Genomic DNA, 27,657 nt, shown 5'->3' on the forward strand with positions numbered 1-27,657 from the left:
TAAAACTGACAACTACTCTTGCTTGTTATGCAATCACTATTCTTTATATGTATGATTGTTATGATGCATTATATCACTTGTTTATGTTATTAATATCACCAACCCTAATAAGAACCTTGTTTGAGAACCATCCTAAAAGTGCAACACATCCTAAAGAAATGTTTACAATTCAATCAAAACTAAATCATCAAGGTTAGGTTACGCTCGGGACGATTGCACCTCATACTATGCATTATAGCATCTTTGCCAGTTCTTTAAACATTGTCCTTACCGGACAATGATGGTATTTTCAGAATTTGGAGTTCTCACGTATCGAAGCTTTTGCCTGCATAATCTTGCAGTCAAGAAAGGCAAGTTCATCGCTTGCTCATGTCATTTGATTATGTTTATCAAATTATATGCAAAGTACTATACTTATCACTCTTGCATTGAAAAGCAAATATTATTTTACAATTATGAATATGACTATGTGGTGGGCAATGGAACCATGGTATGTGTTGATTGGTGGAGGTTCCATTGCATGGGTACTACTCATCTAGGACTAAGTACCAATGCCGTCCAGTGATTCTAGCGCCGTACATATCGCATTAACCATAAGATCTATAATGGCTCTGGGGAAGTCAGCTGTATCTTTTCCCTCTCGCATGCCAACGGACTGGTAATAAGGGTTGCCCGTATCAGTCTATCTTTGGTAAAGGTGGGGACATGTGGTCCTGCACAGTCTACCATTAGATACATGAGAGGGTAGACTTATTATTGGTCTATGAAGGATTGTAAGGGTTGTCCGGATCAGTCTATCTATGGTGTATAGGACAGGGCACATAAGTTGTTCGGATCAGTCTACCTTAACGGTATAGGAGAGAACAAGTGCCTGTGTTAGTCTACCCATAGATATAGGAGAGGACAGACTTACAAAAGGGTGGGTCTGCGAGGTCGCGGAGAAGGCAGTGATTGGCTTGGTTCTTATACCTGGCCCCATACCAAGGAAGTGTGGACAATGCTCGCGACTTGGTTGGCAACAAGGTTAAGTTCTCTTATGGGAAAAGTAACGCACCTCTGCAGAGGATACTGAATTGTGACTGTCACTCCCTGTTCCGGGAAGGGAACTGCGAACGCGGCAGGAAAGGAACTCCATGAAGTTCTAGTCAACCTGTGAAGACTGACGGGCATAGTTTTCAGAATAAAATAAACCTTTTGAAGAAATGTTTATGAAAACTTGCATTCGCCTATGACTTTCTGGTCTGTGGCTGTAGCTAGTGCATGATACACCTATTTCCCTAATATGAACTTGCTGAGTACGCTCGTACTCATCCCACTCTTAAATCCCCTGCTTAGCTATGGAGGCACCGGAGGATGAACTACCGTGGAACTCGAAAACAAAGGAGTCAACTGCAACAAGATGGAGAATCCCAGCAAAGAAGTCAATGAAGTCAACTGCTGCAGCAACTATAGTGGAAACTTAGACTAGTAATAGAAGGGAGCCTTTCCCTAATCCTAGCACCTAAGTAGCTAGATTTCTATAGCAAGCCTAGTAGCTCTGAAGCTTAAGTTAGCAATAAGTTAGATTACAAGTCATTCTTCTGGAGCTTTATTTGAAGTTTTACCTCATTGTAAAGTAGGAGGCTGTGTTGATCTTCTGTAAACAGTTTATGTATCCTTCTATAGACATACCTTGGACTCGCATATGTTTCTGTTGTACCACTCTGAGGGATGTAATATGAGTGGAACGGTGTTTCACTTGTGTTATGTCAACGACTTGTGTACTACACCATGCAGTGGTACGCTGGGTCACCACACTTGACATGCATATTTGTCTCTGTCGTGACGGTACGTGTAATATCTGTGAAAAGATTGTCCAATGAAATATATATGGTTATTTCAAAAAAATTCCCCCATGACTTTCCTCTCAAACCAAAAAAAAAAAAAGGAAACCCGTGACCCCGACTCCATCCAGCCTCGCTGCCTCCCCACCCTCTTCCCCCTCCACCACGGTTTGCTTCCCCGTCCAACCCCGATCCCCACCTTGCCGCCACCGCCGCCGCCGTTGCCGCACCGGCGGTCCTCCCCGGTTCCCAGGTCAGAGCCTCCTGGTAGCTGCTGAAGCCTTCTTCGCCGCACACGATCCAGCCAACTGTTCGTCGCCACTCCCCGGAGGCGCTCGCGATCCATGGACTCCCGGTCGATCAACCTGCGGGGCTTCGCCGGAAGCGCAGGGAAAAACATCATGCAGGTGCTCGCCCCCTCCCCCCCAACCCTGAATCGAACCCGTTCGTTCCCAACCGCCGTGCCGCCGACGCCACCCTAGGTCCGAGCCCCGAGAGGCGCTGCAGCGGTTCTGTGGACGAGGTCTAGGCTCCTAGGATTTCTAGCACGTTCCATTCCGTCAGAGCTCGTTCTCTAGACTCCAGTAGCAGTTAGGCCACTGTGATGCTGTGATGTGAGAAGTCCGTGGAGCCAGTTTGATGTTTATTTGCTCCCTGTTTATTTTCGCTGTCTCGCAGGGAATTGGGGGATTCGTTTTCGGCAACGAGACGTCCGAGTCCAGGGAAGACAGGTAGGCAGTTTCTGCATCAAATTTCAGTTCACTTCTATAATCATGCCTGAAAAGGATAGCACCTGAGTTGACATATGCTGCTTTAACGGGTGATCTTCTAACTGCATTATGCTGTAACAGCTACGTCGAGAGATCCCTCGACCGCATAAGCAACGGCACGATACCCGACGACAGGAGGTCTGCCATGACCGAGCTGCTGTCGGTCGTGGGGGAGAGCCGTTCGGCGCAGATGTCGTTCGGGGCTATGGGTATCTCATTTCTCTTTGGGCCTTGATATCTTCATTTATCTGACTGTTTTGCTAGCTGTGAGTGACTGATCTGCGATATGCTCTTGCTAATTTGTGAAACAGGCTTTCCTGTCCTTCTCAACGTCTTAAAAGAAGACCGCGAGGATGTTGAGCTCGTGAGAGGTGCCCTGGAAACCCTCGTGGGCGCGCTCACTCCTATTGAGGCGTCGCAGGGGCCGAAAACCGAGGTTCAGCCGGCGTCGATGAACTCTGATCTGCTTTCTCGGGAAACGGAGAATATTTCTCTCCTTCTGAGCCTGCTGGTGAGCTTTACGTTCTTTGCTTTTAGTGCATGCAACTTGCTTCACCTTCTTCGTTTGTCATGATTTGTTTTGCCCCTCCTGTTTGGTTTGAAGACAGAGGAGGATTTCTATGTGCGATATTATACAATCCAACTCTTAACGGCGTTGCTTACAAACTCGTTGAAAAGGTGCCCAGTAAGTCCTTCTCTGTTGAGATGCATCCGCTACATTTGAAACTTATTTAACTCTTTTCTGTATTGCTTTCGGTGTTTCAGATTACAGGAGGCAATTCTTTTAATTCCTCGTGGTATAACAGTTTTAATGGACATGCTTATGGATCGCGAGGTTTTAACACTACCCTCGTTTCTCCCGTTCCCCCCAAAACGCTGACATATCTGTTGTGCTAAAACTAATTCGTGTTATATGGCTCATGTGGGTATCTTTGATTTATGTTGAAGGTCATAAGGAATGAGGCGCTGTTACTTCTTACTTACCTGACCCGGGATGCAGAGGTTACTCTCGGATATTCTTGGATGATTATTGTGTTTCTGACAAAAATAGAACTCAAACCTACCTTTGTATAAAAAATGACCCTGTCTATTTGCCCTTTCAGGAAATTCAAAAAATTGTTGTATTTGAGGGTGCATTTGACAAGATATTTAGCATTATTGCAGAGGAGGGATATTCTGATGGAGGCGTTGTTGTTCAGGTGATTATCTAGGAATCATGTGATCTGATCTGGTCTGGTCTGTTGTATGCGCGGGTCATCTAAAAGCTCTGATTGTTCAGTTTGCATTTGAAAGTTGTTCTTCAAGATGTATAAAACTTTGTAGGTGCTAATCTGTTCTTCTCCTAGCAGGATTGCCTTGAACTTCTAAATAATTTAATTCGGAACAATGCATCCAATCAGGTTCGTTTCTGTCAGACAATCATTCTGAAGTGTTAGATTGTCATATTATTCATTGACATTACTTTGTGCTTATATCAGATGCTTTTGAAAGAGACAATGGGCTTTGACCCATTAATATCGATACTAAAGATTAGGAGAGGCAGTGCATTCAATTTTACCCAGCAAAAGGTATACCAGCCTTACAGATAGCTTGCTCTGATTGATGTCTAGTTCTGTGTGACCCAAAGAGTCTGTAGCGATACATTATTGAAGTCAATTTTCTCTCTCTTCAGACAGTAAATCTTCTTGGCGCTTTACATACTGTTGAACTGCTTTTGATGGGGGCCCCACCTGGTGAACCAAGTAAAGATACTAGCAAGATCACCAATCAAACTGCATTAGCTAAGGTATCCTTTTCTCCCTTCATATATTTTCTTAATCGACTAACTTATAACATGGAAGCACGCTTCATCATATGAACTTCGCCAAAATGACAGAAAAATATTCTGGACTATCTTCTGCTGTTGGGCGTTGAGAGTCAGTGGGCCCCCGTAGCTCTTCGCTGTACGGTGAGTCCCTTGTAACAGCTGAGCTACCATGCAATTATATGTACCATTGATAATTTTACTAAGTTCTTGGGTTTGGGTGTCTGTATCGTGTTCATCACTGACGGCTATTTTTTCTAGGCGTTGCGGTGTATTGGCAGTTTGGTATTAAGAAATCCTCAAAATCTTGAGTCTCTTGCAAGCAAGCAAGTTGGTGAGGAATCTCATCTTCAGCCTGCACTGAATGCGATCTTAGTTATAATCCTGCGAACCTCTGTAGCACAAGAATTTGTGGCTGCTGATTATGTCTTCAAGTGTTTCTGTGAGGTGATCTTCTTTCTTGATATTAACGCTGGCTTCAATAATCATGAACATGTAGCAAGGAGATTAGCAGAAGCATACATAAGATGACATATTTAGTATCAATCACTTTCATCATTTGGATCAGCTTTTTAATTCTAAAAATCTGAAGCAGAACTATTGGCTATTTTTTCTGCTACATTTTTGGTCTTCTTTTGGTACGGACATACTGTATGTGTAAGCACATAATATTTAGTAGCTTGTTATTTTTGGAACAGAAAAATCCTAATGGGCAGGCATTACTAGCATCAACTATCGCTCCTCATCCAAATCAAGGTCCTGCTACTCATGGTGCTTCTAGTGACATGCCATTTGGAAGGTTAGTCAGTGGATCTTTCTTCTGTTGCATTTAGTACACATGTAGCATTATCTTTTGGGTATAACTATGTCATTGTTTACTGCTTAGATCACCGATACGTACTATATTAGGGATGGACATTTCTGTCAATCCATAGCATTTCCACTTTGGCTGTTGCTTCTCCTACCACACTTCATGATGCTTTCCATAGTTCTGAATTTCATCATTCATAAAACCACACCTTCGCTTATGTTGCTATTGCAATGACAGTATACTTCTGCAAGCTCTGGTGTCAAGTGATGTTAATGGGGATATGGAGGTAATGTCTTCTTTTAATACTAATGCACCATTTAACACAAGGGGAAATAGATCTCTTTAAATTTGGTCCATATGATTCTCGAACCAATGCCCTCCGATGCTAATTCTTTTGGAAATATAAACTGTGCCATAATTATCTTTTGGCTGTTTGAGCTTGCTGTCACTCTGTCCCTATTCTACTCTTCAAATTTGATATACGCCTCTTATAGTCTGTTTATTACCAAGAACCTGCATGCTGTGACCTGTCATTGTTGAGTTGTTTTTCTACTGTATATTTATATACGATGTAATTAGAAGTCCTCATACTGTTCTATGCAAGTCTTCTTGTCTAGTTTAGAATCAAGAATTCGATTGTTCGAGCTTTCATGCAATCAATACCTGCAGTTTTCTTCCTTTTCTGTTGTAAAAATCTCACAATTGATCCTAAAATATGCAGGCATGTTGCAGAGCGGCTAGTGTTCTTACTCACGTAATCAAGGACAACTTGCAATGCAAAGATCGTGTATGTGCCCTTGCATCTTCTCATTTCTCTGAATTTTACCTATACAAAGTTGGCTGGATAAGCAACTATCCAATTGCCTACAATTGATTATTGTGTAACTCCACTTCTCTAAATTGAACATGTTGATGTACTTGGACCATTGCGCACATGTATAAAACCATTGTGAACATGTTGGCTTTCCTGCTTTTGTTTTTGTTTAGATTTTTAATAAATGGTTGACCCTCTGATTAATATGGTTATTGATTAATCGTTCATGGTACTTACGCGCATCACATTTGTTTATTCAGAAGGCTCAACTGCCTGTTTTTGTCAATTACAATGTACATAAACTAATGCTGTTTTATCAGGTGGCTTTCTAACAACTTACTTTTCCAGGTATTGCAAATTCAGCTTGAAACACCTACGCCATCCTTGGGCCGCACTGAGCCTCTCTTGCATCGAATTGTTACATGTTTATCCGTTGCAGCTTTGACAGAAGGAGAGAATGAACAAAGCCGTCAATCAGAAGAATCGTATATTCAGCCTGTTATTCTCCGGCTACTCATCATATGGCTTGCAGACTGTGCAAATGCTGTAGACTGCCTTTTGGAATCAGCGGTACATCTAAACTACATAATCGAGCTTGCTTCAAATAAACGTTACACTGGTTGCGTTCGTGGATTAGCTGCTGTTGTTTTAGGTGTTTGTGTCCTTAACAATGCAAGCCGTGAGAAGGGCCGAGATGCCTTTGCTGTTGCAGATGCTATAAGTCAAAAGATTGGCCTCACTACATACTTTATGAGGTTCGATGAGTTGAGGAAAAGCTTTCTGCACCTGCCATCAGGGCAGCAGCACCACAAGCAGCTTTCACGATCAAGTGCAAACAGTATGTCTGATTTCCAAGAGATTGAAGAGGAGGAAACAAATAAAGGCGAGCCGCATCCAGTCCTCTCAGAAATTTTTGATTCACAATTCGTTAGTTTCATCAGTAAGCTTGAGACTGATATTAGAGAGAACGTAATGGATCTCTTCAGTCGAACAAAAACCGCAACTGCAGTTCTACCTGCTGAGTTGGAGCAGAAGAATGGGGAGGTTGATGGAGAGTATATCAAGCGCTTGAAGTCATTTGTAGAGAGACAGTGCAACGAGATGCAGGTTTGTTTCCTATTCACTACATTAATTCCAAGCTAAGAGGTCACCTGCTCAACTACTCCTGTCCATTAACAGGTTTTTTTGGCACAATTCTCGACATTATTTTTCATGAGAGCAAAGTTGTTTATACAAAAGAAATATCATGTCACTTGTAAACTGTTATGTTCTGTTAGCATGACTTATCAGCCAGCAATTGTTCTTGAATTAGTCCTGTACTAAGTTTATATGTCATGATGTGATCAAAAGAATTTTAATCAATAGAGGCCTGTTTGGTTGAAGCCTGAGAAGAACTAAGCATGTCAAACTTTTTTGGCTAACTTGTGCAAGAAAAATAGAGCCACACACTCAAGCTTAGCTGTGACTAAGTGAGTCTATCACACATGGGTCATGAGGCTAAGAAATTATGGCAAGCCATACTTGTGGCGATGAATAGAACACTATTCAAGCTTTCTTAGGAAATTTTTGGCATCCTCTTTCTTAGTATTTACGCCTTCAATACTAGTGTAGCATTAACGAATGTTCAGTTAGCCCTGGTAATAGCTTGTTCAGTTCTTAGTAACAGTGTAGTCTAAGCCTCTTAAGGTAATCAATCGGCTGCTTGTCTCAGCACTGATGAGATCTGACTGCAAACAAGCTGGTTTCTTGCAAAACCCGGTAGACTTAAGAAGCATGCATGCTTCTCCCTCTTCGCAAGCATAAAATATATCACGGAACATGCTTTGTTCAAGAACGTAGAGCTCACCCAGTGATAATCGTATTGGGGAAATTGGTTACTGGCAGGTTGCGGTTGTTTTTGGTTTTCAAGAACGCTATACTCTACCTGGTATAGAAATAGTTAAGATGATATTATTTGATTCCATTTTCCAGGACTTGCTAGGACGAAATGCAATCTTAGCAGAAGATCTAGTGAGAACTGGTGGTGGTAGCACTTCAGATTCTTCCGAGAGATCAAGCAGTGGCCGAGAAAGGGTTCAAATTGAAGCCCTGAGACAAGAACTGGAGGGTGCAGCACGACGAAATGAGGTGCTCAAAACTGAAAAGGCCCAGATTGAAGCCGAAGCTAACAACCAACGAAATATTGCAGTAAAACTGGAGTCTGATCTCAAGAGCTTGGCAGTTGCTTACAACAGTCTGGAGCAGGCCAACTACCGCCTCGATGCTGAGTTGAAAACCTTGAGGCAGGGAGGCAGTACACCCTATCCAGACGTGGAAGCAATAAAAGCGCAAGCGAAGGAAGAGGCAGAGAAGGAAAGTGAGGTGGAACTGAATGATCTGCTCGTCTGCCTGGGCCAGGAGCAAACTAAGGTTGAGAAGCTGAGTGGAAGGCTTGCAGAGCTCGGCGAAGACGTGGACACCCTGCTACAAGGTATTGGTGACGATGCTGCCTTGCCAGATGATGACGACGATGATGAGGAGGAAGATGACGACGATGAGAAGTGATGTGTTTCTGTATCACCTTCGTCTCATGGTGTAACCTCGCATCATTTATTCAATCATGATGTTGTGGACCAGTGATAACAATTGTACAGTGAAATGTGGATGATGTGTAGACAATGGTGGCCATTTCATTTCTAATTTATTTGTGGATGATGACTAAACTGTTGACCCACCTTCTAGTTTAATCTTGCTACTTCATATAAATTATGTCGTGAGTAACTTGGGCAATGTTGTATTTCCAAGGTCTAGACTCTAGACAGAGAAGAGCAGATGATACGGAGTAACTTGATTTGGATTAAACCACAAATCCTCAACGAGATGAAGGAACAAGAGTTAATTCAGTAATCAAACCCCCTAGCTTTTTTTGCACAATCGTGGACGATGCAAATATTGTTTGATAATTAATAAAGCTACTCATGATGAAATGATGTACTCACTCCATGCCAAATCTGCGTCACTTAATATGGGACCAATCCGTGTCACTTGATTTAGGACAGAGGAAGTATCAGTTTGTTTTGATAGTGAGTAGTACACCAGTATGTAACACTCGATCTAAGATGCATTTTGAAATCTAGTAGATTAGTCCAGTTGACCTACACAAAATCATGAACAGTTCCTCTAATATCTCCACAAATATCAATCATGCGACACAAATGGTTCACATGAAACCCTATTGTTACATACGCACTCACTACAAATCGATGTACAAGCAAATTTACAAACCACAAGGCCACGAATAACCTAAATTCTTGACTTCAGGGAGGGTACATGGCATGTCTAGATTCATATCTCGTCGTCCCAGAGTGTTCACCGACCGACTTGTAAGGCCGACAAGCCAATTGTTACATATGGTAGAGTTCGCTGACCCTATTGTTACATATGCACTCACTACAAATCGACGTACAAGCCAATTTACAAACCACAAGGCCACGAATAACCTAAATTCTCGACTTCAGGGAGGGTACATGGCATGTAGATTCATATCTCGTCGTCCCAGAGTTCGCTGACCGACTTGTAAGGCCCGTCGGGTGACACGAAATACTCCCCCTGGGACGCCCTCTTCTGTGGTATTGTCGCGATCAGCTCCTTCTCCTCCTCGCTCAGCTCCCAGCCGGAGAAGATAGCCATGTTCTGCTCCAGCCTCTCCCTGTTATAACTCCTTGCCACAAAGCAGACGCCCTGCTCGTACACCCACCGCAGAGCCACCTGCATCCAAGATAAAAAAAACTTCTTTCATTAATATAAATTTCATGTTGACTGAAAGATTTGGAACTCTACCATGAGTACAAGAACTCGACCATGCACTTGACCTGTTTGAACAAACCAATGCAAGAATAGATTTCCAATAGGGATCACAGGATTTCATTTTACATACACGGCTCTCTGGATCACACGATTGAGATAGTATAAATCCTATGAAACTCATACGGAATATGGATCGGCTCAGGACAAATAATCTGAGTAAATTACACTTTTCACCGCCTTCTTATTAAGGTAATTTTAACAAGAACAAAGCGTTAAAAGGGGTAAAAAGAACTCTAAGATGAGCTTAGCCTCATGGAAAAGTTTGTTTGTCTTTTGTATTGGACGAACCAATGCAGATTTCTTCATATTGATTTACAGTAGGATTCATCATGGTGATGCAAAATAATAGAAAGACAAAGAAATAACATGAATGAGCAATTTCATAAATGTTGTCTTTAGATGGATATTATGTTGATTCTCTTATGAAGTTTGCGACAGATTGTGAAAACCCTGTTTCCCAAGCCATTTTTTTGGCTATTTAATTGTTTGACTTACCAATTTCCCGTTGCTTTCACGGCTACTTCTTAAAACAAATGAAAATCACAGGATATCGTAAGATAAGTTGTGCACAGTTCACCAACCAAAGTCTGAACCTAAGTCTTACTAATGCAACAATATGAATTTAGAGGTTTCGAAAACTTGAAAAGGGTGCATTTCAAACAAAACCAATAATATCGCAAGTTATAGGAACAGAAACAATCTGATAGTATGAGCAAAGTATAGAAATTTAATAGGCTCGTGCTTCTATAGACCCCCCAAATCTTATAATAGTGTAAACCCTCGAAGGGGTATCGTGGTATTGTTTAATCTCAGCCATCATACCTCTAATCCCGAACATGTATCATTTAATCTCAGCCATCATACCTCTAATCCCGAACAGGTATCGCTTAATCTCAGCCATCCTTGTGTTCCACTCAGGAAAACGTTTCAATCTTGGGGGTCTATGGAAGCACAAGCCATTTAATAATATCGCTGCTATCACGGCTATTTTCTACAGAATATTATAAATAAGTTCTGCACAGTTCATCAACCGTAATATGAGCCTTGAGTCTTACGGATGCACTTAAAGGAACTTGACAACTCAAATTATACAGAAGATATTTTCAGAATTTGGAGAAGTGCTTTTACAAACAGGCCTGATGCTGGATGTTCCAGCAGCAGGGGCCAGTAGTTGGACTCAACCTGGAATTTCGGAGGGCTAGGTTCCTATCATAAGAATTCTATCTCTGCTTACACACAACCTCATGCTATAGCAATTAGATATTTAGATATACCTACATCAATAAATAAGTATAAAATAAGTTGTGCGCAGTTCACCAAATGTAATCTTGATCCTTGAGTTTCAGGAATGCACTTAATTATAAGGCACTTGGGAACTCTAATTCTACAGTAGCTATTAAAAATTTGAATAAAGTGCATTTGGAAAAAGAAGTAAGCTACAGGAACTCTAATGCAGGCACACATCATCTGGTATCTTGGAAGTACAGGAACTTGAGCAAAACAGAATTTTGATCAGAAATTTGATCTGCTGTATATAAGTTAAATTACAATTTAACACTACTAGGGAACAGAGGTAATACATCATATTATAAACTATAAGTTGTGCGCAGATCATCGACTGTAATCTTGAGTCTTGAAACCCAGGAATGCACTTGAAGGAACTTGGCAACTCTAATTCTACGAGTACAGTAGAGTTATTCAAAATTTGAATAAAGTACTTTTGCAAAGAGAACTAATGCAGGCACCTAGTGTCTTGCAAGCTACAGGAGCTTGAGGAAAGCAGGATTTTGTTCAGAATTTCGATCTGTTCTAGAGAAAGCTTAGGCGCAATTTAGTACTACTACCAGTGAATGAAGTTGAGTAAAACAAAGATCTGTGTGGTTTTACCTGCGCGACGGTCTTCCCTTTGGCAGCGGCGACTTGGTGCAGGACGCCGCTCTCCATGACTGCGTCTGAGCCCCATGCGGTGCCGAGCGCGCCGAGCGGCGAGTAGGCTGAGACGACGACGCCGTGCCGCGCGCAGGCCTCCCGCACCTTCTCCTGCCTCCAGCCTACGTTGAGCTCCACCTGGTTGACGGCGGGCGGGACGGCGGCGAGGGACATGAGTCTGTCCATCTTGGCCGCGGAGAAGTTGCTGACGCCGACGGAGCGCGCGAGGCCGAGGCGGTGGCACTCCTCCATGCCCCGCCACACGCCCTCCATGTCGAACCCGACCTGCGTGCCGCCGTCGGTGGCGACGGGCCAGTGGACGAGGAAGAGGTCGAGGTAGTCGAGGCCGAGGCGGGCGAGGGACTCCCGCAGCGCCGGCACGACGCGGCCCGGGCGCGCGTCGGAGATCCAGAGCTTGGAGGTGACGAAGAGGTCGGCGCGGGCGGCGACGGCGCCCGCGCGCACGGCGGCGGCCACGGCGGCGCCCACGGCCGGCTCCGTGCGGTAGAAGGAGGCCGTGTCGATGTGGCGGTAGCCGAGGCGCACGGCGTGCAGGATGGTGTCGGCCAGGTCCGGCGGCGTGCGGGACGAGCCCGTGCCCAAGGCCAGCACCGGCATCGCGTGGCCCGTGCTGAGGGTCACGCGAGGGACGGCGGCGGCGCCGGCGGGTCTGCTCGCCATGGATCGGGTGGGCGATTGGCTTGGTTTGGGGGTTTGGAGAGGTGGTTGAAGTGAAGAGCGAGGAGTTCTGGACGGGGCAAGAAGAGGAACCCGTGGAGCTGGTGGCCGGTCGCCGGTGGCGGCGCTCCGGGGAGGGATGCGACGCACGGCGGCAGCCAACGTGTTTGAGACGTGGTGAAGCAAATACTAGTCGATTTTTCTTTCCTCGGGGTCAAAGTCCTCGGAGAGATTTGAATTTTACCTCTTCTATCGCTTTCTTGAATTTCTAGACTCTTGTACTACCTCTGTCCATAAATGCCAAAAATTTGTCTAAATTTAAATGTATCTAGTCACGATTTAGTGTATAGATACATCCAAATTTGAATAAATCTTTGGCATCTATTTATGGACGGAGAGAGTATTAAATTATTATTTCCTCCGTCCTAAAATATAAGACGTGTAAGATTAGTTAAAAATCAACGTTTTCTGAGTTTGACCAAGTTTATACACGTAAATATGAACATTCATGATACTAAATCAGTATCAATAGATGTTGATTTTTTTCTAAATATTTGGTTAAGTTAGTAAGGTTTAGCTTTTGACTAATCTTAGTCGTCCTATATTTTGGGATGGATGGAGTACGAGACATCTTTGTACTTTTTTTGACCGGAACTACGGCGGGCTTACGCCAGCCTGAACATTTATATAAATCATCGCACACCGCGAGTAACATGATCCGTTACAATTTTTTAGAAGGTCGAGGGTAGAAGAGAGAGGGGGGGGGGGGGGGGGGGGGGGGAATCAGGGGAGTCATAACCATTACACCAAGAGTTTAGGAGAGAGGTGGAGGAGGGCTTAGGGCAGCGAAACGCCCAAAGACGAACATCCCCAATACATTTACGAATCACTACAAGGGTACCCACATCAAGGGGGTCGAAGACCAGAGCATTTCCGCGCTTCCAAACGTTCCAAGCAACAACGGTGATGATGGTAAAGTCTTCATAGGAGCGGCAGCGAAGAGACCAAAGTTCTTCAAGGCTCGCGGGGAAGGGGCAGAGGTGCGGGAAGAACATCATCCAAACTTCGTGGGCCCTGGAGCATTCGAGGAGAAGATGGTTGGTATCCTCATCTTGGTCGCAGGAGGGGTAGGTGGCGGAGGTTGCAAGCGAGTGCCGGAAACGCCTCTCGTTGGTGAGGAGGTGCCGACGCTTAGCCAGCCAGCAGAAAACCTTGCACTTCAAGTGGGCCACGTTTCTCCAGACCTTTTCCGCCAAGACGTCCACCTCCATATGCTTGAAAGAATTGGCATAGAAACATTTGTTCGAGAACGCGTAGTTAGAGAGGTGGCCCACGCGTTGATCCAGTTCATCAGAATGCAGAACCACGGAGCTAAGATCGTGGGAAAGCGTAACGATGTCCGCTATGGTAGCGTTGGACAAGCGCGGACCTAAGTTACCCTGAATGCCAGAGTTAAGGACGAAAGAGACACATACATTTGTTCTGACATAGTGGGAGAAGAGAGCAGGGAAGCTCTCTAAGAGAGGGGTGCTGCCAAGCCATTGATCGAACCAAAAAGAAGTTGAGGAGCCGTTCCCGACTATGACTTTGGAGATGGAGCGAAAAGACTCAAGACCAGCGACAATATCTTTCCAGACATCTTTGTACTTATTTTCTCTCTTTTAATCTTGTGTTTCAATTTCCATTCTTATCTCCGACGTACTCTCTCCTCAGTCGTACGGTCCACCTTGGTAGATTCGAGGTCGGCGCCGCCAAAGGTCGAATCACGGTGTCTATGTTACTCGTTCGTCCATGAGATAGCTTCTTGAGATAACTGATCACACTCGAGGTCAATTACCTCTATCATTCAGCGGTGGGTTAGGGGAGGGGGTAAAGGGGAATCAACAATAGTAACAAAGCAAGCTAAGCAACGAGCAGAATAAGTCACTATTAGACAAGCCGACGCCTAGGAAACGTTCACTTAGGCAATAGATGATGGATAAAAGTTCCGTCTAGGACATAAATGGAAGTCTAGCCAGGGCAATCAAAAAGTTGTCTTCCTCAATAGTAGGGAATTTAGGGATGCTGCGTTATTTCTGGAAGATGTATGTATTGTTTGATGAGTAATAATGGTAGTCATATGATAGCCTTACCTAAAAAGAATTAACAGTCTGTTAAGGCAGTAAGTTGTATTACATCAGTATGTAACACGATAAGATACATTTTGAAGATTAGTCCAATACACAAAATCATGAACAGCTGCTCTCAACAGACCATCTATAATATCTCTGCAAATATCAATCCATGCAACACAAATGGTTCACACGAAACCTATTGTTACATATACACAGTCGCTATAAATCGATGTACAAGCCAATTTACAAACCACAACCACCATACCCTATAGATGTAGTAAGTACATGATCATGAACAAGCCACACTTTTTTCTTTTGCCTACTAAGGATTATGAGGCTTCCTTGGCGTCCCTGATCTTCCTTCCACCATCTGCAGCCGTTGCTTCAGATGGAACACCTCAACCTGACAAAAAAAAAACAGGCTCAGCATGTCAAGTTACACAATTCAGATCCAAAAATAACAACAATAGTTGCAACAACTATGACTCGCTGTCCGAACTTTCTGAACATGCCTTGAGCATGACGGCAATGTGTATTCTGTACCGCAAAAGTGTTGAATCTGAAAATAGCAAATATATGAACAAAGGAGGTCTCAAATACCTGGAGCTGGAATGCCCGCGACTGCTCTCCAGCTAAAACTCTGCGGGTGGAATGCATCTCCTATACAGGCAAAAACAAAATCAGAACAGAAGCAAAGCCAACCAAAATCATCGCGCGTCAAGAGATCGTATCAAGTTTCTTCTTGCCTTTTGGCTCTCATCCGCGATGGCCTTCAGGAATGCTACTTCCCGCTCGAGGCGGACATTGTCAGCGTGCACAGTGTTAGAGAGGTTGTTGGACTCCTCTTGTGCCAACTCTAAGCCTGCTATCTTCTCCTTTAGCATCTCAGCTTCTTGTCCCTTGTTGGCAAGCCTCTTCTCCAACTGTTCCCTACTGCTGATGACCAAAGACAAGTTCTTCTCCGCCTGGTCTTTGCTCGCCAATGCAGCTGCAAGCTGGTCTTCCAGCGCGGCGTTCCTTCTGATCAAGTCTGTTATTTTTGTGTTGTACGGATGGCTGATGTCCGAAGAGCTTCTGGCTATCCTTCTTGCATTTAGTCCTTCCATCTCCGAATTTTCTGCCTTGAGTGCTACAGTTCTGGCCATGTCAACCTGAATATCAGCTCCTGTCTTCTTTCCTCGTTGCTCTTTCGGCTGCAAGAAACAATCAGCTATACGTGGCAACAAAGTAATGCTTATTTGTTGAATTTAATGTGCGTTACTTACGGTGCTCGCTGGACATGAAGAACAATCATCAACATCATCATACTTGTCATCGTCGATCGGTTTCTGAAGCTTTTGAGCTAAGCTGGACTCTTCTACTCGACCGTACTGCTTGTGGAGTGAAGTGATCAGAGCACCATGCTGTGACAATGACTCCCCTCTGGGTGTGTTCTTTACAGTAGACGCAAGACTATGCCTTGCAACAGAACTATTAGAATACAAAGGAGCACATTTGTTGAGATGGTCGGCAAGTTCTTTGTTGCTTGGAGAATATTCATACAGCAATGAGTCTACGTCTGGGGCAGACCGCCAGCTATAAGAATGCTCGTTTTGCAGCACGACTAATACTTCAACCTACAAATAATCAAACATGTTCAGTGATGCATCTCAAGTTGAGATCACAAAACTTAACATCTGAACAGTTTCACAATATTCAGGTGCAGGCAACTGACACGTTGATGAGGTAATTATACACATTTAGAGACTTGGAAAGTAAACACAAATGTAGTTAAGGAACTAGAGAGAAAATATCAGAACTACAAATGATTCTTGTTGAACGACTTTAAACCACAACAAGTACATACTTCCCTAATATTTGTTCAAAATAAGAATGCAGCTCCTTAAAGAGACACACGAAAATGTTCTTTAGTAGAAGTTTCACCTTGTTGGATGGATCTTTTTTGTTTCCTCCAAAAGCAACAAGAACAATCTTGTCCCTATGGTACAAAGGAACCATGCTGAAACCCTGCATGAGTTGTTTTACTTATTCAACAAGATAAAATCATATAATACGATAATTAGTCGGACTGCGGAATATGAATATCATTTCTGATTTCCTAAGAGAGGCAGGTACCAAGTGGCTTACTTTCTTTGAAGTAATCGACGAGCTAGGGGGGACTGCACGAACAGACCATCTTGATTCTAGAACATCAAAAACCCAGGTTTCCGCAAGTCCTGAGAATTTATTTCTTGTTAGAAGTTATCACACAACTGAGGAAAAGGTACTCTTCTTAAAAGCATTCAAGTCGCGCATATAAATCAAATCGATCAGCTCATCTTCCAAATGCTAGCCATAAATTGAGTGCTCAGAACCTACGCTTTTTCTTGCTTCCACCACCAGTAATGTACCACTTAGTTCCACATAGAGCTCCACTACAGCCTGCTCGAGGCGATGGATGAGGACCATTTGTCTTCACTCTTGACCATACCATCTGGCAAGAAGATAGATACTTAAGGAACCATTAGCATGCAGAATGCTGAGAGATATAAGTAATCAGGTAGTAAATTAACCTCATGGAACTTACTGTCTCAAAATCTAAAGAAAATAGATCATTCAAGGTCTTTGATTTTGAGTGGCCTCCAAATACAAAAAGGATCCTATCATCATACAATGCAGCAACATGGTTGGATCTTGGGGAAGGTCCAGAGCCTCTGCAACATTCAGCATAAAAAATGCATGCTTATTAATTTTCTTTATAAAATTTGAATGCTTCTAGATGAGGAATTGAGGAATATTGGGCAGTGAAGCCTAAAGTGTAACTATGAAGTAAATAAATTGAATAAGTGCTGCTCCACATGTACACTTAATCATACTATTCTTTATAATTCGGAAGGACGACTAACTTATAGTTCAAAGGAAGCCATGTCATTGACTTCAGATCGAACATGTGAAGATCATGTCGTTTCTTCCCTTTTGTGTCCTCACCACCAAAAAGTATCAATGTAGCGCCTGCTCTGATCATAGTGTGCCCGCTTCGAGCCACCTAAAATCAGCAGCGCCAGACAACTTTGTCAGGTAAAACAAGTTTTTAACCGTATCATAGCTCTCAGTACTTAATAACTTACAGGGATATCACCCTTAGCTTCCATGAGTGACCAAATCTCCGTTTCGGTATTGAAAGTCCACACTGCAGCAAACACAGTTTGTCTTAAGTTATTGGGCAGAGGAGGTCATCATGATATAAATCCAAGAGCTTTGGAACACCAAGTAGTGTGAGAACCTGATAAATGATCAGAAGCTGGCTCACTTTTACCTCCAACAAGAATAACACTGTTCCCCCACGAAACCTGTAAGTAATAATAATAAAAAACAAACTAAGGCTCTTGCTCTATGAAGTCACATTAGTAAATATTTCTTCCATTGCCAGTTTCATTACTACAACTAGCTGGAGTAGTGAGAAATGCTGGAAATAACAGTGAGCTACAAGAAGTATACCAGACAATGACCTCTGCAGGCTGGAAGCTTCAAAGAACGCCCATTTGGAGATGGACGAACTTTTGGAGCAGCAGAATCCCATGTAAGCTTCTCTAAATTCAGTATCTGATGAATATAGAGATAAAACGGAAACGGTAACGTTAGTTGCTCAGCAACCTGATACTTCCTAGGAAGGAGTTTGTAACAACACCCAATACTACAATTACCTTTGTATCATCCAACAAGCATTGACCAGTATCGCCACCAAACACTACCATCTTGCTCCCTACAATGGCTGCTGCATGCTATCACACACACATTGCGACATTCTGGTGAGGGCTGTGAACTTATCCTAGTTAGACTTTCATAATTAGGTGGTTGCTTACAGCGAAGCGAGGAACAGGTTTGTCGCCCTCGGTGGACAACACCGCCCAATTCTCTGATCCATCCAATGCACGGGCATCGAGGTCAAATGAATCAGACGAGCAGCGGTAAGCAAGGTCGTCCGCGCGGCCACTCACCGATGCTGTTATTGGGTCACCTGCCTGAAACAAACCAAAGTGCTTAGCATCCAAATGCGCCGCGAATACAACAGAACTAACAATAGATACAAGTACTTCAGGCACAAAGAGCCTCACATTTGCCAGACCAAGGTGCCGCGCAGGGCTCGGAGAGCCGTGCAGAGGATCACTCTTGTGGCCCTTCGACCTGCATAAGTCTTGAATTCATCACTCCCCCCTTCTCTTTCGAGAGAGAATTCATGTCTACTTATTGTTGAAGAAGGTGGTACAGTCACGAAAGATAAAAGAGCAAGCGAAAAATGAAGCTAAATAGCATATTCAGCACCCAAATGTGAAATTGATTTCAGTCAAGTAGATACAGAGGCCAGGGTATTCCCCCTTTTCGGAAAAAAGGAACCACTAGACAATGCATAGATTGAAAATCTGTAGAGCTCCACAAATTAGGATTGCATTTCACCAGATTTTATCATTATAAGAGTACATTTCACGAAATTTTACTACTGAATTACATTAAACAAAAAATTACCAGGATTATTTGTCTGTGATTACTTGTCTGAACATAGTACAGTCCCATTAAAAGAAGAAACTTCTCACGAGGAATCATCAATCCAGCAGGACGTGCAAATCCATCAAATCATCCAAAACGGGCAATTCGTACACCCAATGGAACCAGACCAAGGGTCTAAATTATTTGCCACAATTAAAGCTGTACCTTCCGATCTTCATTCGGCGGCGCGAGAAACCAAACATGTTTGGCATTGCTATTTCCTGCCAGTCCTTAGCACACCGCTGGGCCGCACATCATCCCCCTGTCAGTCACCTGCAAGCAAGTCAATGCGGGGAAAATCTGTTAAAAAAATTATGGTAAACTGGGGGATTGGTGGAGTAGGTGGGCAGGGCTTGCTCACACCAAATCATGGCGGAAATCAGGGGAGCGAGAGAAGACCAAGAAGAGGAGCTGCCTCGCAGGGAAATAAATGATTAATCAGACAATTCTTTTCTTTGCGGGTAAAATTTGCATCGCTCTAGGATTTGGAGCAAGAAGAATAATTCGCCCCATAGATGGGGTAAAACCAATCCACGAAATGGTGAAAATAAAACAGTAATTGGGCAAGAAGAGAAGAAGAATCAAGGGACACCAGCTCTTGTTTTTGGGGGAATGGGCAAGAACAGATACCTTCGAAGAAGAAAACGCATTGCTGTTGCACATACATCTAACATAAATGCGTTGAGATTCAGAGAAGAAGAACAAATCTGCTCAACCAAATGCACGAAACCTTCACCAAACACCAAGGAGAAGAAGCCATGAACTGCTGCAGGAGCTACCTTCTTGGGTTGGGCTGAGGCACGAGGAACAGGAAGGATCCACTGCCACTGCGCCCGCCGCTGGCGTAGTGGGACGGGAGGGGAAATGGCTCCGGGGAAGCAGCCGAAGCTGGTCCTGAAGACTGTGACAGAGAACTGAAAAGGTTGATCCGTAGCCGGGTGTGGCAGGCCTTTTCTCTCTGCAGGAGTAACGAAGAACAGTGAACTTTTTCAGCTCAATGATTTCACCTTTCCTTTTGGACCGCCTGTAGTAGAGTCAGAGTCGGGATCTCCGTAGATTCTTGTAAGAACATTTCTGTACCCATGTACTCATTTTTTCCATTATAGATTTGCAACGTACCAAAATACTAGGAGTAGTACTACTAGTTGTACATGCTATCTTCAATTGCACTAAATGTTGTAATTACTACTCCTTTATACAGTTATACTGCTCCAGATATACGCATATACTACGTATATGGACACAATCTTCAGGTGCAATTTTGACCATTGTATTCACTAATATAGAAGAAGTTAGTGCATACTACATGAAATGAAATGTTATCTATGAAAATCTAATGAAATTGTATTTGCTAAGTATCTGAAATGAATGTTATCTATGGAAATCTAAATGAAATTGTAGTTGCTAAGTATTATCCGTGTGTGTTACTGAAAATGTAGTCTCCGTGAGCAGGTTCGCAAAACCAAAATTTGGCCAAGGCTGTAGAGACTGTAAAGCCAAATCTGTGCCAGATTTCCACGAACGGCATTTTCCGTGAGCATCTTTTGGAACCTAGCGCGAGACCACGCACGTAGCCGACAGCCGCATTCAATCCTGGCTGACCACGCAGCCGGTCACGTAGAGCTGTACAAACAGTAAGCACGGAGGGATCTTCTGCGCACATGTTAGCAGAGAAACTTCCGTGCTTCTCGTCGACGTCCTTTGCTCCATTCAGAATTCTGATCGACGCTACCAGAGTCCTCCGTTTGTCTCCTGCAAGCTTAATTTTTCTGGTCACCAACGCATAATTTTATCTACCATTTCACTTTTTTTTTTTTTGAACAAGTCTACCATTTCACTTAGGGCATGTACAATGGAGGCTTTGCTCAAACACCGTCGTCACCCGATTAAAGATCTTAGAGCATCTCCAGTCGCGCTCCCCAAACCGTCCTCCAAAGGGATTTGGGCGCGCCGAACAAAAAATGCGTTCCAGCCGCGTCCCCCAAAGCCCATTTTTGTCCGGCGCGCCCCGATACGGTGTCCGGCGCCTCGAGCCCGTCCCCGTCCCACAGGGGACGCTCCGGGGACGCCGGACACACCGAAAAGCGAGGCGGGGAGTGGAGGGGCCGACCCGTCAGCGGCACAATTAATTTAAACCTAACCGTCGCCTACCTCGCGACGGAAGTTATTGGCGCGCAGCGACGGTGCAGTTCCCGCAGAGGGCGCAGCGACGCGTCCCGTCGCGCCTAGCTCTGCGTGCCGGCGTTAATGAGCGCCACCGCTCATCCGCCTCCCTCCGGCCTATAAAAAAGGGCGCCTCTCGTCATCCCTCTCACACACAAACCCTAGCGCCTCTCTCCCAAACCCTAGCCGCCACCATCTCTCAACAAGACTCGACGCTATGTCTGGTAGAGGCGGAGGACGACCTCGCGGCCGCGGCCGTGGTCGTGGTCGTGGTCGTGGCCGCGGCATAGCTGAACGATCGCCGTCGCCTCCCGCGCCGTCGTCTTCATCGTCGGAGATGGACGTGGAGCCGGACGCGCTGTTCGAGTTCGTCCTCGTCCTCAAGGGCAACTCGCGCGGCATCCAGAGGCTGTCGGACTCCTTCGCCGAGTACGTCGGCGGCGTACGCCCGCGCAAGATGCATCTGCGGGAGGCTTCGTGCGGCTACTACCGGTGGATCGTCGACGCGATCTACGACGCGCGCGGCAAGATGTACCTCAACATCGGCTGGGAGAAGTTCGCGCGCCACCACAGCCTCGAAGCCGGCTTCATCCTCCTGTTCTCCTACTTCGGCAACAGGGACATGAGCGTCAAGGTCTTCGATGAGAGGCGCTGCCGCCGGGACTACCACGGCGACAGGGACTACCACGGCGACAACACCGACGAGGAGGACGAATGAGTGTTGTTTCTTCGCAGCGAATACATGCACGGAGGTTTCTGCCTGTTCGCCTCATCGGTAGAACCAACAAGGGCACCATCCTCCCGCTGGATTTTCCAGTTTAGGTGACTGGGTGTGCCCTCGAGTGTTGTTTCTTAGCAGCGAACACAGGAAACCTCCGATGCACGGCCTAGTTAGGTTTAGTTTATTTGCAATATTTTATATTTGTGTCCACCACGGTTCCAACTATGTATTAGTTTGTGGAAACCACGTTCCCAATTATGTATTAGTTTGTGGAAATTGAAATAAAAATGTCAAAAAAAATATTTTAAATGTTTGGGGGCGGCGTTTGGGGGACGCGGCTGGGGAGCGACGTCCCCCAAACACGGCACGAACAAAACACGTTCCCCAAACGCTCGATCCGGCGCGGTTTGGGGGACGGTTTGGGGGACGCGACTGGAGATGCTCTTAGGTTTTCACCCTGAAGATAGTCCCCGCTCTCAAAACAATGCCTCCACCAAGGTCACTGCCAGGCACAACCAGTTAAGGTCAGACCTTAGGTTTTCACCCTGAAAGGTAGGACTCTGTGCTTTCACTTGTGTTGTCGTCCCCACTTTCATACCGCTGCTGTGAAGCCGAGACACCAAGCAAGTCCCTCAACAGCGCGGAGACTTGAACCTCCCTTAGCTAGTCCTCCCCTTCGGCCTTCATGAAATTCTCTTCTTCCGACTTTCATCATGGATCCATAGTCACTTGATGTCAACACAGAAAAAGAGCTTCACGCCGCTCCCTCCAGAACCAAACGGTCGGAATAAACGCATGGGTGCGCACGACCGAATACCTCCGATCCAGCAAACTCCAGCCAAAGCACTGTTACATTCGCCGGTAGAGCCTTCCGGAACTCAACCCTCCGACCAGATCACGAGTCTAGGCCTCCGGTAGATCCTCCTCTTCACGCAAGAGAGGCCCTAGGACCGCCTCCTTTATTCAGGTCGGACCCCCACGTCGGCGACCATCCCGGGCTGGCCAACCCAACCCTCCACCAGCGACACCATCGCCGGCTTCCAAGCTCCTCCAGCGCACCGCCGGATGGCGGTGATAGATCAAAGATCCACCACCCCCAACCACAGGCTGACCCTCTCCGGCGAAGAAGAGGTCACCTCCTCCGTCGAACCCAAGGCTGCTGGCGCCGAGAATCCTTGAGTTCTACCAGCGCTTGGAGTCCAGGCGTTGGAGAACTGGGGCGCTATCTTTTTTCCTTTAATCGTGCAAACGTCACTCGGTAACGTTTCAGCGCTGGAGACATAGGCTCTTGGGTGGATGCTAAGCATTTAATCATTTTTTAAATTTTCTTAAGTGTCAACATAAGCACCTTGCCCTGTACATGCCCTATTTTTACTGCAAAAATAATAATACATGTAAAATAAAAGTATTTCACACTATAGCTCAATCCCAAAGCTTAAGATTTATATTATTTTTAGAAAGTCAAATTATGTTAAATTTAACCAAGTTTTTATCAAAAATATTAACTTGGTTTGACTTTTTTTCAAAATATAAGCCTTAAGCCTTATGGTAGAGGTAGTATAATATATAGGGTAGCGTTATTTGACTTGAGGGTGCAGAACAGTTAATCTACTTCCACCTTGTATCTTTGCTAACCCGCCCTCGCGCGGCGGCGCCGCCACCGCCGCCGGGGCGCCCACCTCCCTCCGCCCCCTCCAGCCCCTCAAGCGATCTCCTCTCCGCCGCTGCTGCTGGGAGCATCGTCAGGCAAAGCCTGGGCGGTGTGGTGGCGGCGGCGGACGTCCCTCCTGGCACCGAGTTGACGGCGATGACGGCGCTCGTCTTCTCTTCTCATGGCGTCAGTGCAGTGAAGGGACGGCGGCCACAGCGGATCCGGTGGCCGCAAGATGCAACGGCGGCTCCATTCAATCTGATCCGGTCCCCATGGGGCTCGGGCGGAGGGGATGAGCGGGCTCCTGCGGGCAGCGGCATGCGGTCCTCGTTTGTGTCCCTTCCGCTTCACGAGGGCGCCTGGAGTTTCTACTCTAGGCATGGCGGTGGTGGTCTTCTCTTTCGCCGGAGGAGATCGACTAGTTGTGTGGCTAGCTTTGGCGGATCTCGCGATCCGTCGTCTAGCTCCTGATGGTGAGGCGTAGCTGCCGGTGAAAGCCGGCCCTGACTTCGGTCATGGCGGCACATGTTCGTCGTTACCTTGTTGAAGGCATTGTCTCTGCAGTCTGCGTTCTTCGCCTGCGCTTCTCCAGGGAAAACCGTAGACCCGGGTCTCCCGGATCGGACGATGGCGGCGTGCAACGCCGTTCTACCTATTGGGGGCACCGTTTTTGGAGCAGACAACGGATGGTGGTAGTGTTGAGGTGGAGCGGTGTTCTTTCCTGTGCCGATGTCGTCGAGTCTCCGCGGCATGGTGCAGTGGTGTCTCGGAGACGGACGCAGTGTGATGGACGCGCGCATGATGGTGGTGTCGTCTGGCGCCGTGGCGGCATCGATGGCAGGCCTGGCAAGGTCAATGTGACGATCCCTCTTGAAGATGGAGTCGAGGAAGACGACGGTAGCAGCTTCTATGGCGTGTGCGTTGGCGTGCGCTGAGAGTTTGCTTGACTGGATGTGCTTCTCATCTGCTATTGGGCGGCCTGGAAAGGCACTTGGTTTTTTGGATGATGTGAGTTGGTGTATTGTCACCCCCTTCATCCCACTATAGGTTTAGTGAGGTGGCTTCGAGTTTGATCTTTTGTATTGCTTCTTGTAAGGTGTTGTGAATAATCTAATAGAAAAGCCGTGTGCATCTCTTGGATGCAGACTGGGGTGATATTTCCCCCATTTCGAAAAAAAATAGTGCATGATTTTTGTGTCACATATGTTTTATCTTACTTTTCGATAGATACGGAAAAAAATATGAATTGGCAGACTTTATCTATTTTAACATATAAAAATATGACATATAATTTTTATGTATTTTACATTGTAATGACTCATAACCTGCATTTTATGCCAACTTTTTTTTTGTTCTGAGTCAATATGAACGTAGTTATTTGTATACAAACATAAATTTATGGACGTAAGAATGTAAAAATATATTGGTGCAAAATAATTTTTCTACACCGTGGAACGCAAATAACGTTTCTATAATTGTATATACAAGTATGGTATATTTACTTTTGATATATATCAATGATTAAAGTTATGCACCAAATAGCTGTCAAATAAATTGTCTTACATTTTGGGATGTAGGGAGTTTTTTTAAAATAAAAATAACATAGGGGCTCTTTAGTCTACTGCACCTTTTTCTAGTTTCATTAGATTTAACATACAGTATATTTTCACACAATAAATTCAGCATTGTAGATATGTGACATATTTTTTAAAATCCGATCAAACTTAAAGAAGTTAGACAGAACAAACCTTGAACTTCAATTATTTCAATAGTTTTAAAAGAGTACGGAAATGGATTGAGAGTTCTTTTGGCGTCCGAGTTCCAGTGAGCTCCTAGTTTAAACACCTGAAAAGTATTATTTAGTTCACAAAAATCTGAAAACACTCGGGCATGCACATGTTAGATGCGCTATAAGTTTAGTTTAGACAACAAGATAACCGAGGTAATCTAAAATAGCCAATTGTGGCAACACTATTTATGATCACCATGTTTTGCTTTCTCTCTACTATTTGTAAATTAAAAACTGAATGATATTTTTATCATGTGTATAGTACTACGTATAATCAAATGTACACATTTGACATAAATAAGCCTATTATAGATTTTGATAAAGTAAGATCGCAAGAATTGTACTTCCTCCATAGGCGTCTTAATTTTATCTGGATATAGATGTATCTCTAACTAAAATATATCTACATATATTCGTATCTAGATAAAAATGAGACACTTATTTTTTTTTAAATGGAGGGAATATAAGAAAATACTTACCTAGTCGAAGGGTGAACTTAGATGTTAGTCACAAGTACATTATCGGGTAAAATCTATCACATCACTTCAGTAAAGCAGCAACATGTGTGCTTGTAAGTTGATTAATCCTGGTCCTGGTACAAAGGAGAAAGTGCCTTCAGTCGGATCACTAACATGAATGCTAGATGAGTTAGCACGTGTGGACCAAAGACCTCACATAATTGCTTATGTGCTTGGTAGCTGATTTGTATTAATCCGCTATTCAATTGCTCATGATTCAGATTAGCACATGGCCTGCTCGGAGCAGCCACTGGTTAGAGCAATTCCAATAGTATAGCCAACTGTTGGCTATAAAAAAATGCCATGTCATTTGAAGTCACCATATAGCTAACATGTATAATAGTTGGCTATAAAAATGGACTACTTTACTAACACATGGCCCACCTTTCACTCTCACAAAGTCAGCTTGTGAAAGACGCGTAAGAAATTTTCGCTATCGTGACAGAAATTTCACCTCTCTTCTCTCTCCTCTTCTCTCTCCTCCAACTCATCTAAGATATATTATTTAATGTCTTATAGCCAGCTGACTGGACTCTATTGTACTTGCTCTTATGAGTGTTACTTATTTGGAGAATGTAGTTGAATGCATCTTCCAGTTGCTTCTGATCTCTTTTGAGTTTACGACCCCATTCTTCCTACAAAGAAGAAGAAAAGCTGGAGCATGCTCCTTGGTTCACGGAAAGATTGTGTGCATGGCCCAGAACCGCCAAACTTGAATGTAGCTTGAACTGTAGCCACAGAACTCTAGTCTCGTGTCAATGGTGCTGGGTAGGGCCCATCTACATCGCAGCGTCCAACAAATATTGGATGGCGCAGATGAGCCCTCCGGTAGGTTGATAGATCGTGGTTCATATTTGAAGAATTATAGGAGAGCGTGCAAAAAATAATGGTCAAGAAGACGTTGGACTATCCACTCTTCAATAAGATAATGACATAACCCTTTTTATGAAGCATGATTTTCAAAAAAACAAGAAAACATAAAATTAATATTGTCAACTTTCGAGCAACTTTTGGGTATCAAAATTAGCTTCCACAAAAATGAATTGTTTTGCTTTAGCGAGGCACATGACAATTACATGTTTTGTGCCAAACCTTTTGGCTGTGGTCGAGGACAATTTCCTATTAGCTATTTAGGTATTCCAATTTACTATCGGAGACTTACAAACGTTAAGTGGAAACACGTCGAGGAAAGGATACAAACGAGATTAATTAGTTTGAAAATTCCATCGCTCGGCGGAAGGCTAGTTCTAATATGGTATTGTATATGATTTCTTTCTCCCGGCTTCGTAAGGGAGTCTTAAAAAGACTGGATTATTTCCGGTCAAGATTTTTTTGGCAAGAGATAGTTAGAAAATATGGACTGGCGGAGTGTAGTTTGCTTCCCTAAAGATCAAAGAGGTCTTGACATTCATGATCTTGAGGTATAAAATAGTGCTCTTATAGGTAAATGGATTTTCAAGTTACTTACCGAAGATTGAGTATGGCAAACTCTTATAAAAAGAAGTACATCGGCTCTCGTGCTTTGTCACAGGTGTATCGGAAACCTGGCGACTCGTATTTCTAGGTTTAGCCTTATAAAAATGAAGAAATACTTCTTTCCATATGTTTCCTTCACAATTAAAGATGGCTTGGAAAATGCACGTAATCTGAAATTAATCCTTTCAGCATTCGAGCAGTTGTTAGCAGTTGTTAGGTCTAAAGA

At 44.3% G+C, this 27,657-nt stretch overlaps 3 protein-coding genes across 3 annotated transcripts; 1 reads left to right on the plus strand and 2 right to left on the minus strand.

The window, feature by feature from the left end:
- Positions 1–2,068: 2,068 nt before the first annotated feature.
- On the plus strand, positions 2,069–8,724 carry LOC127299377 (golgin candidate 6). Its single transcript, XM_051329332.2, has 18 exons — positions 2,069–2,230; positions 2,502–2,554; positions 2,675–2,802; positions 2,905–3,104; positions 3,198–3,271; positions 3,359–3,428; positions 3,542–3,595; positions 3,697–3,792; positions 3,943–3,993; positions 4,072–4,161; positions 4,266–4,379; positions 4,470–4,541; positions 4,659–4,844; positions 5,096–5,196; positions 5,446–5,494; positions 5,930–5,995; positions 6,371–7,129; positions 7,994–8,724. Exons 1-18 carry the CDS (start codon positions 2,168–2,170, stop codon positions 8,564–8,566), a joined length of 2,799 nt encoding a protein of 932 aa, XP_051185292.1. The 5' UTR covers positions 2,069–2,167; the 3' UTR covers positions 8,567–8,724.
- Positions 8,725–9,157: 433 nt separating this feature from the next.
- Positions 9,158–12,521, minus strand: LOC127299378 (probable NAD(P)H-dependent oxidoreductase 1). The gene is made up of 2 exons (XM_051329333.2): positions 11,756–12,521; positions 9,158–9,769 (listed from the first exon to the last, which is right to left on the minus strand). The coding sequence occupies exons 1-2, from the start codon at positions 12,476–12,478 to the stop codon at positions 9,542–9,544; spliced, it is 951 nt and encodes a 316-aa protein (XP_051185293.1). The 5' UTR covers positions 12,479–12,521; the 3' UTR covers positions 9,158–9,541.
- A 2,082-nt stretch (positions 12,522–14,603) lies between these two features.
- On the minus strand, positions 14,604–20,062 carry LOC127299379 (uncharacterized). The gene is made up of 17 exons (XM_051329335.2): positions 19,893–20,062; positions 19,279–19,386; positions 18,684–18,753; positions 18,432–18,590; positions 18,273–18,350; positions 18,067–18,171; positions 17,852–17,918; positions 17,697–17,758; positions 17,475–17,614; positions 17,156–17,282; positions 16,948–17,062; positions 16,717–16,805; positions 16,513–16,596; positions 15,855–16,205; positions 15,336–15,782; positions 15,190–15,249; positions 14,604–14,992 (listed from the first exon to the last, which is right to left on the minus strand). Exons 2-17 carry the CDS (start codon positions 19,323–19,325, stop codon positions 14,912–14,914), a joined length of 2,082 nt encoding a protein of 693 aa, XP_051185295.1. The 5' UTR covers positions 19,326–19,386; positions 19,893–20,062; the 3' UTR covers positions 14,604–14,911.
- Between the last annotated feature and the right edge of the window lie 7,595 nt (positions 20,063–27,657).

Source organism: Lolium perenne, chromosome 5, assembly GCF_019359855.2.
Source record: "Lolium perenne isolate Kyuss_39 chromosome 5, Kyuss_2.0, whole genome shotgun sequence".
Lineage (NCBI taxonomy): Eukaryota > Viridiplantae > Streptophyta > Magnoliopsida > Poales > Poaceae > Lolium > Lolium perenne.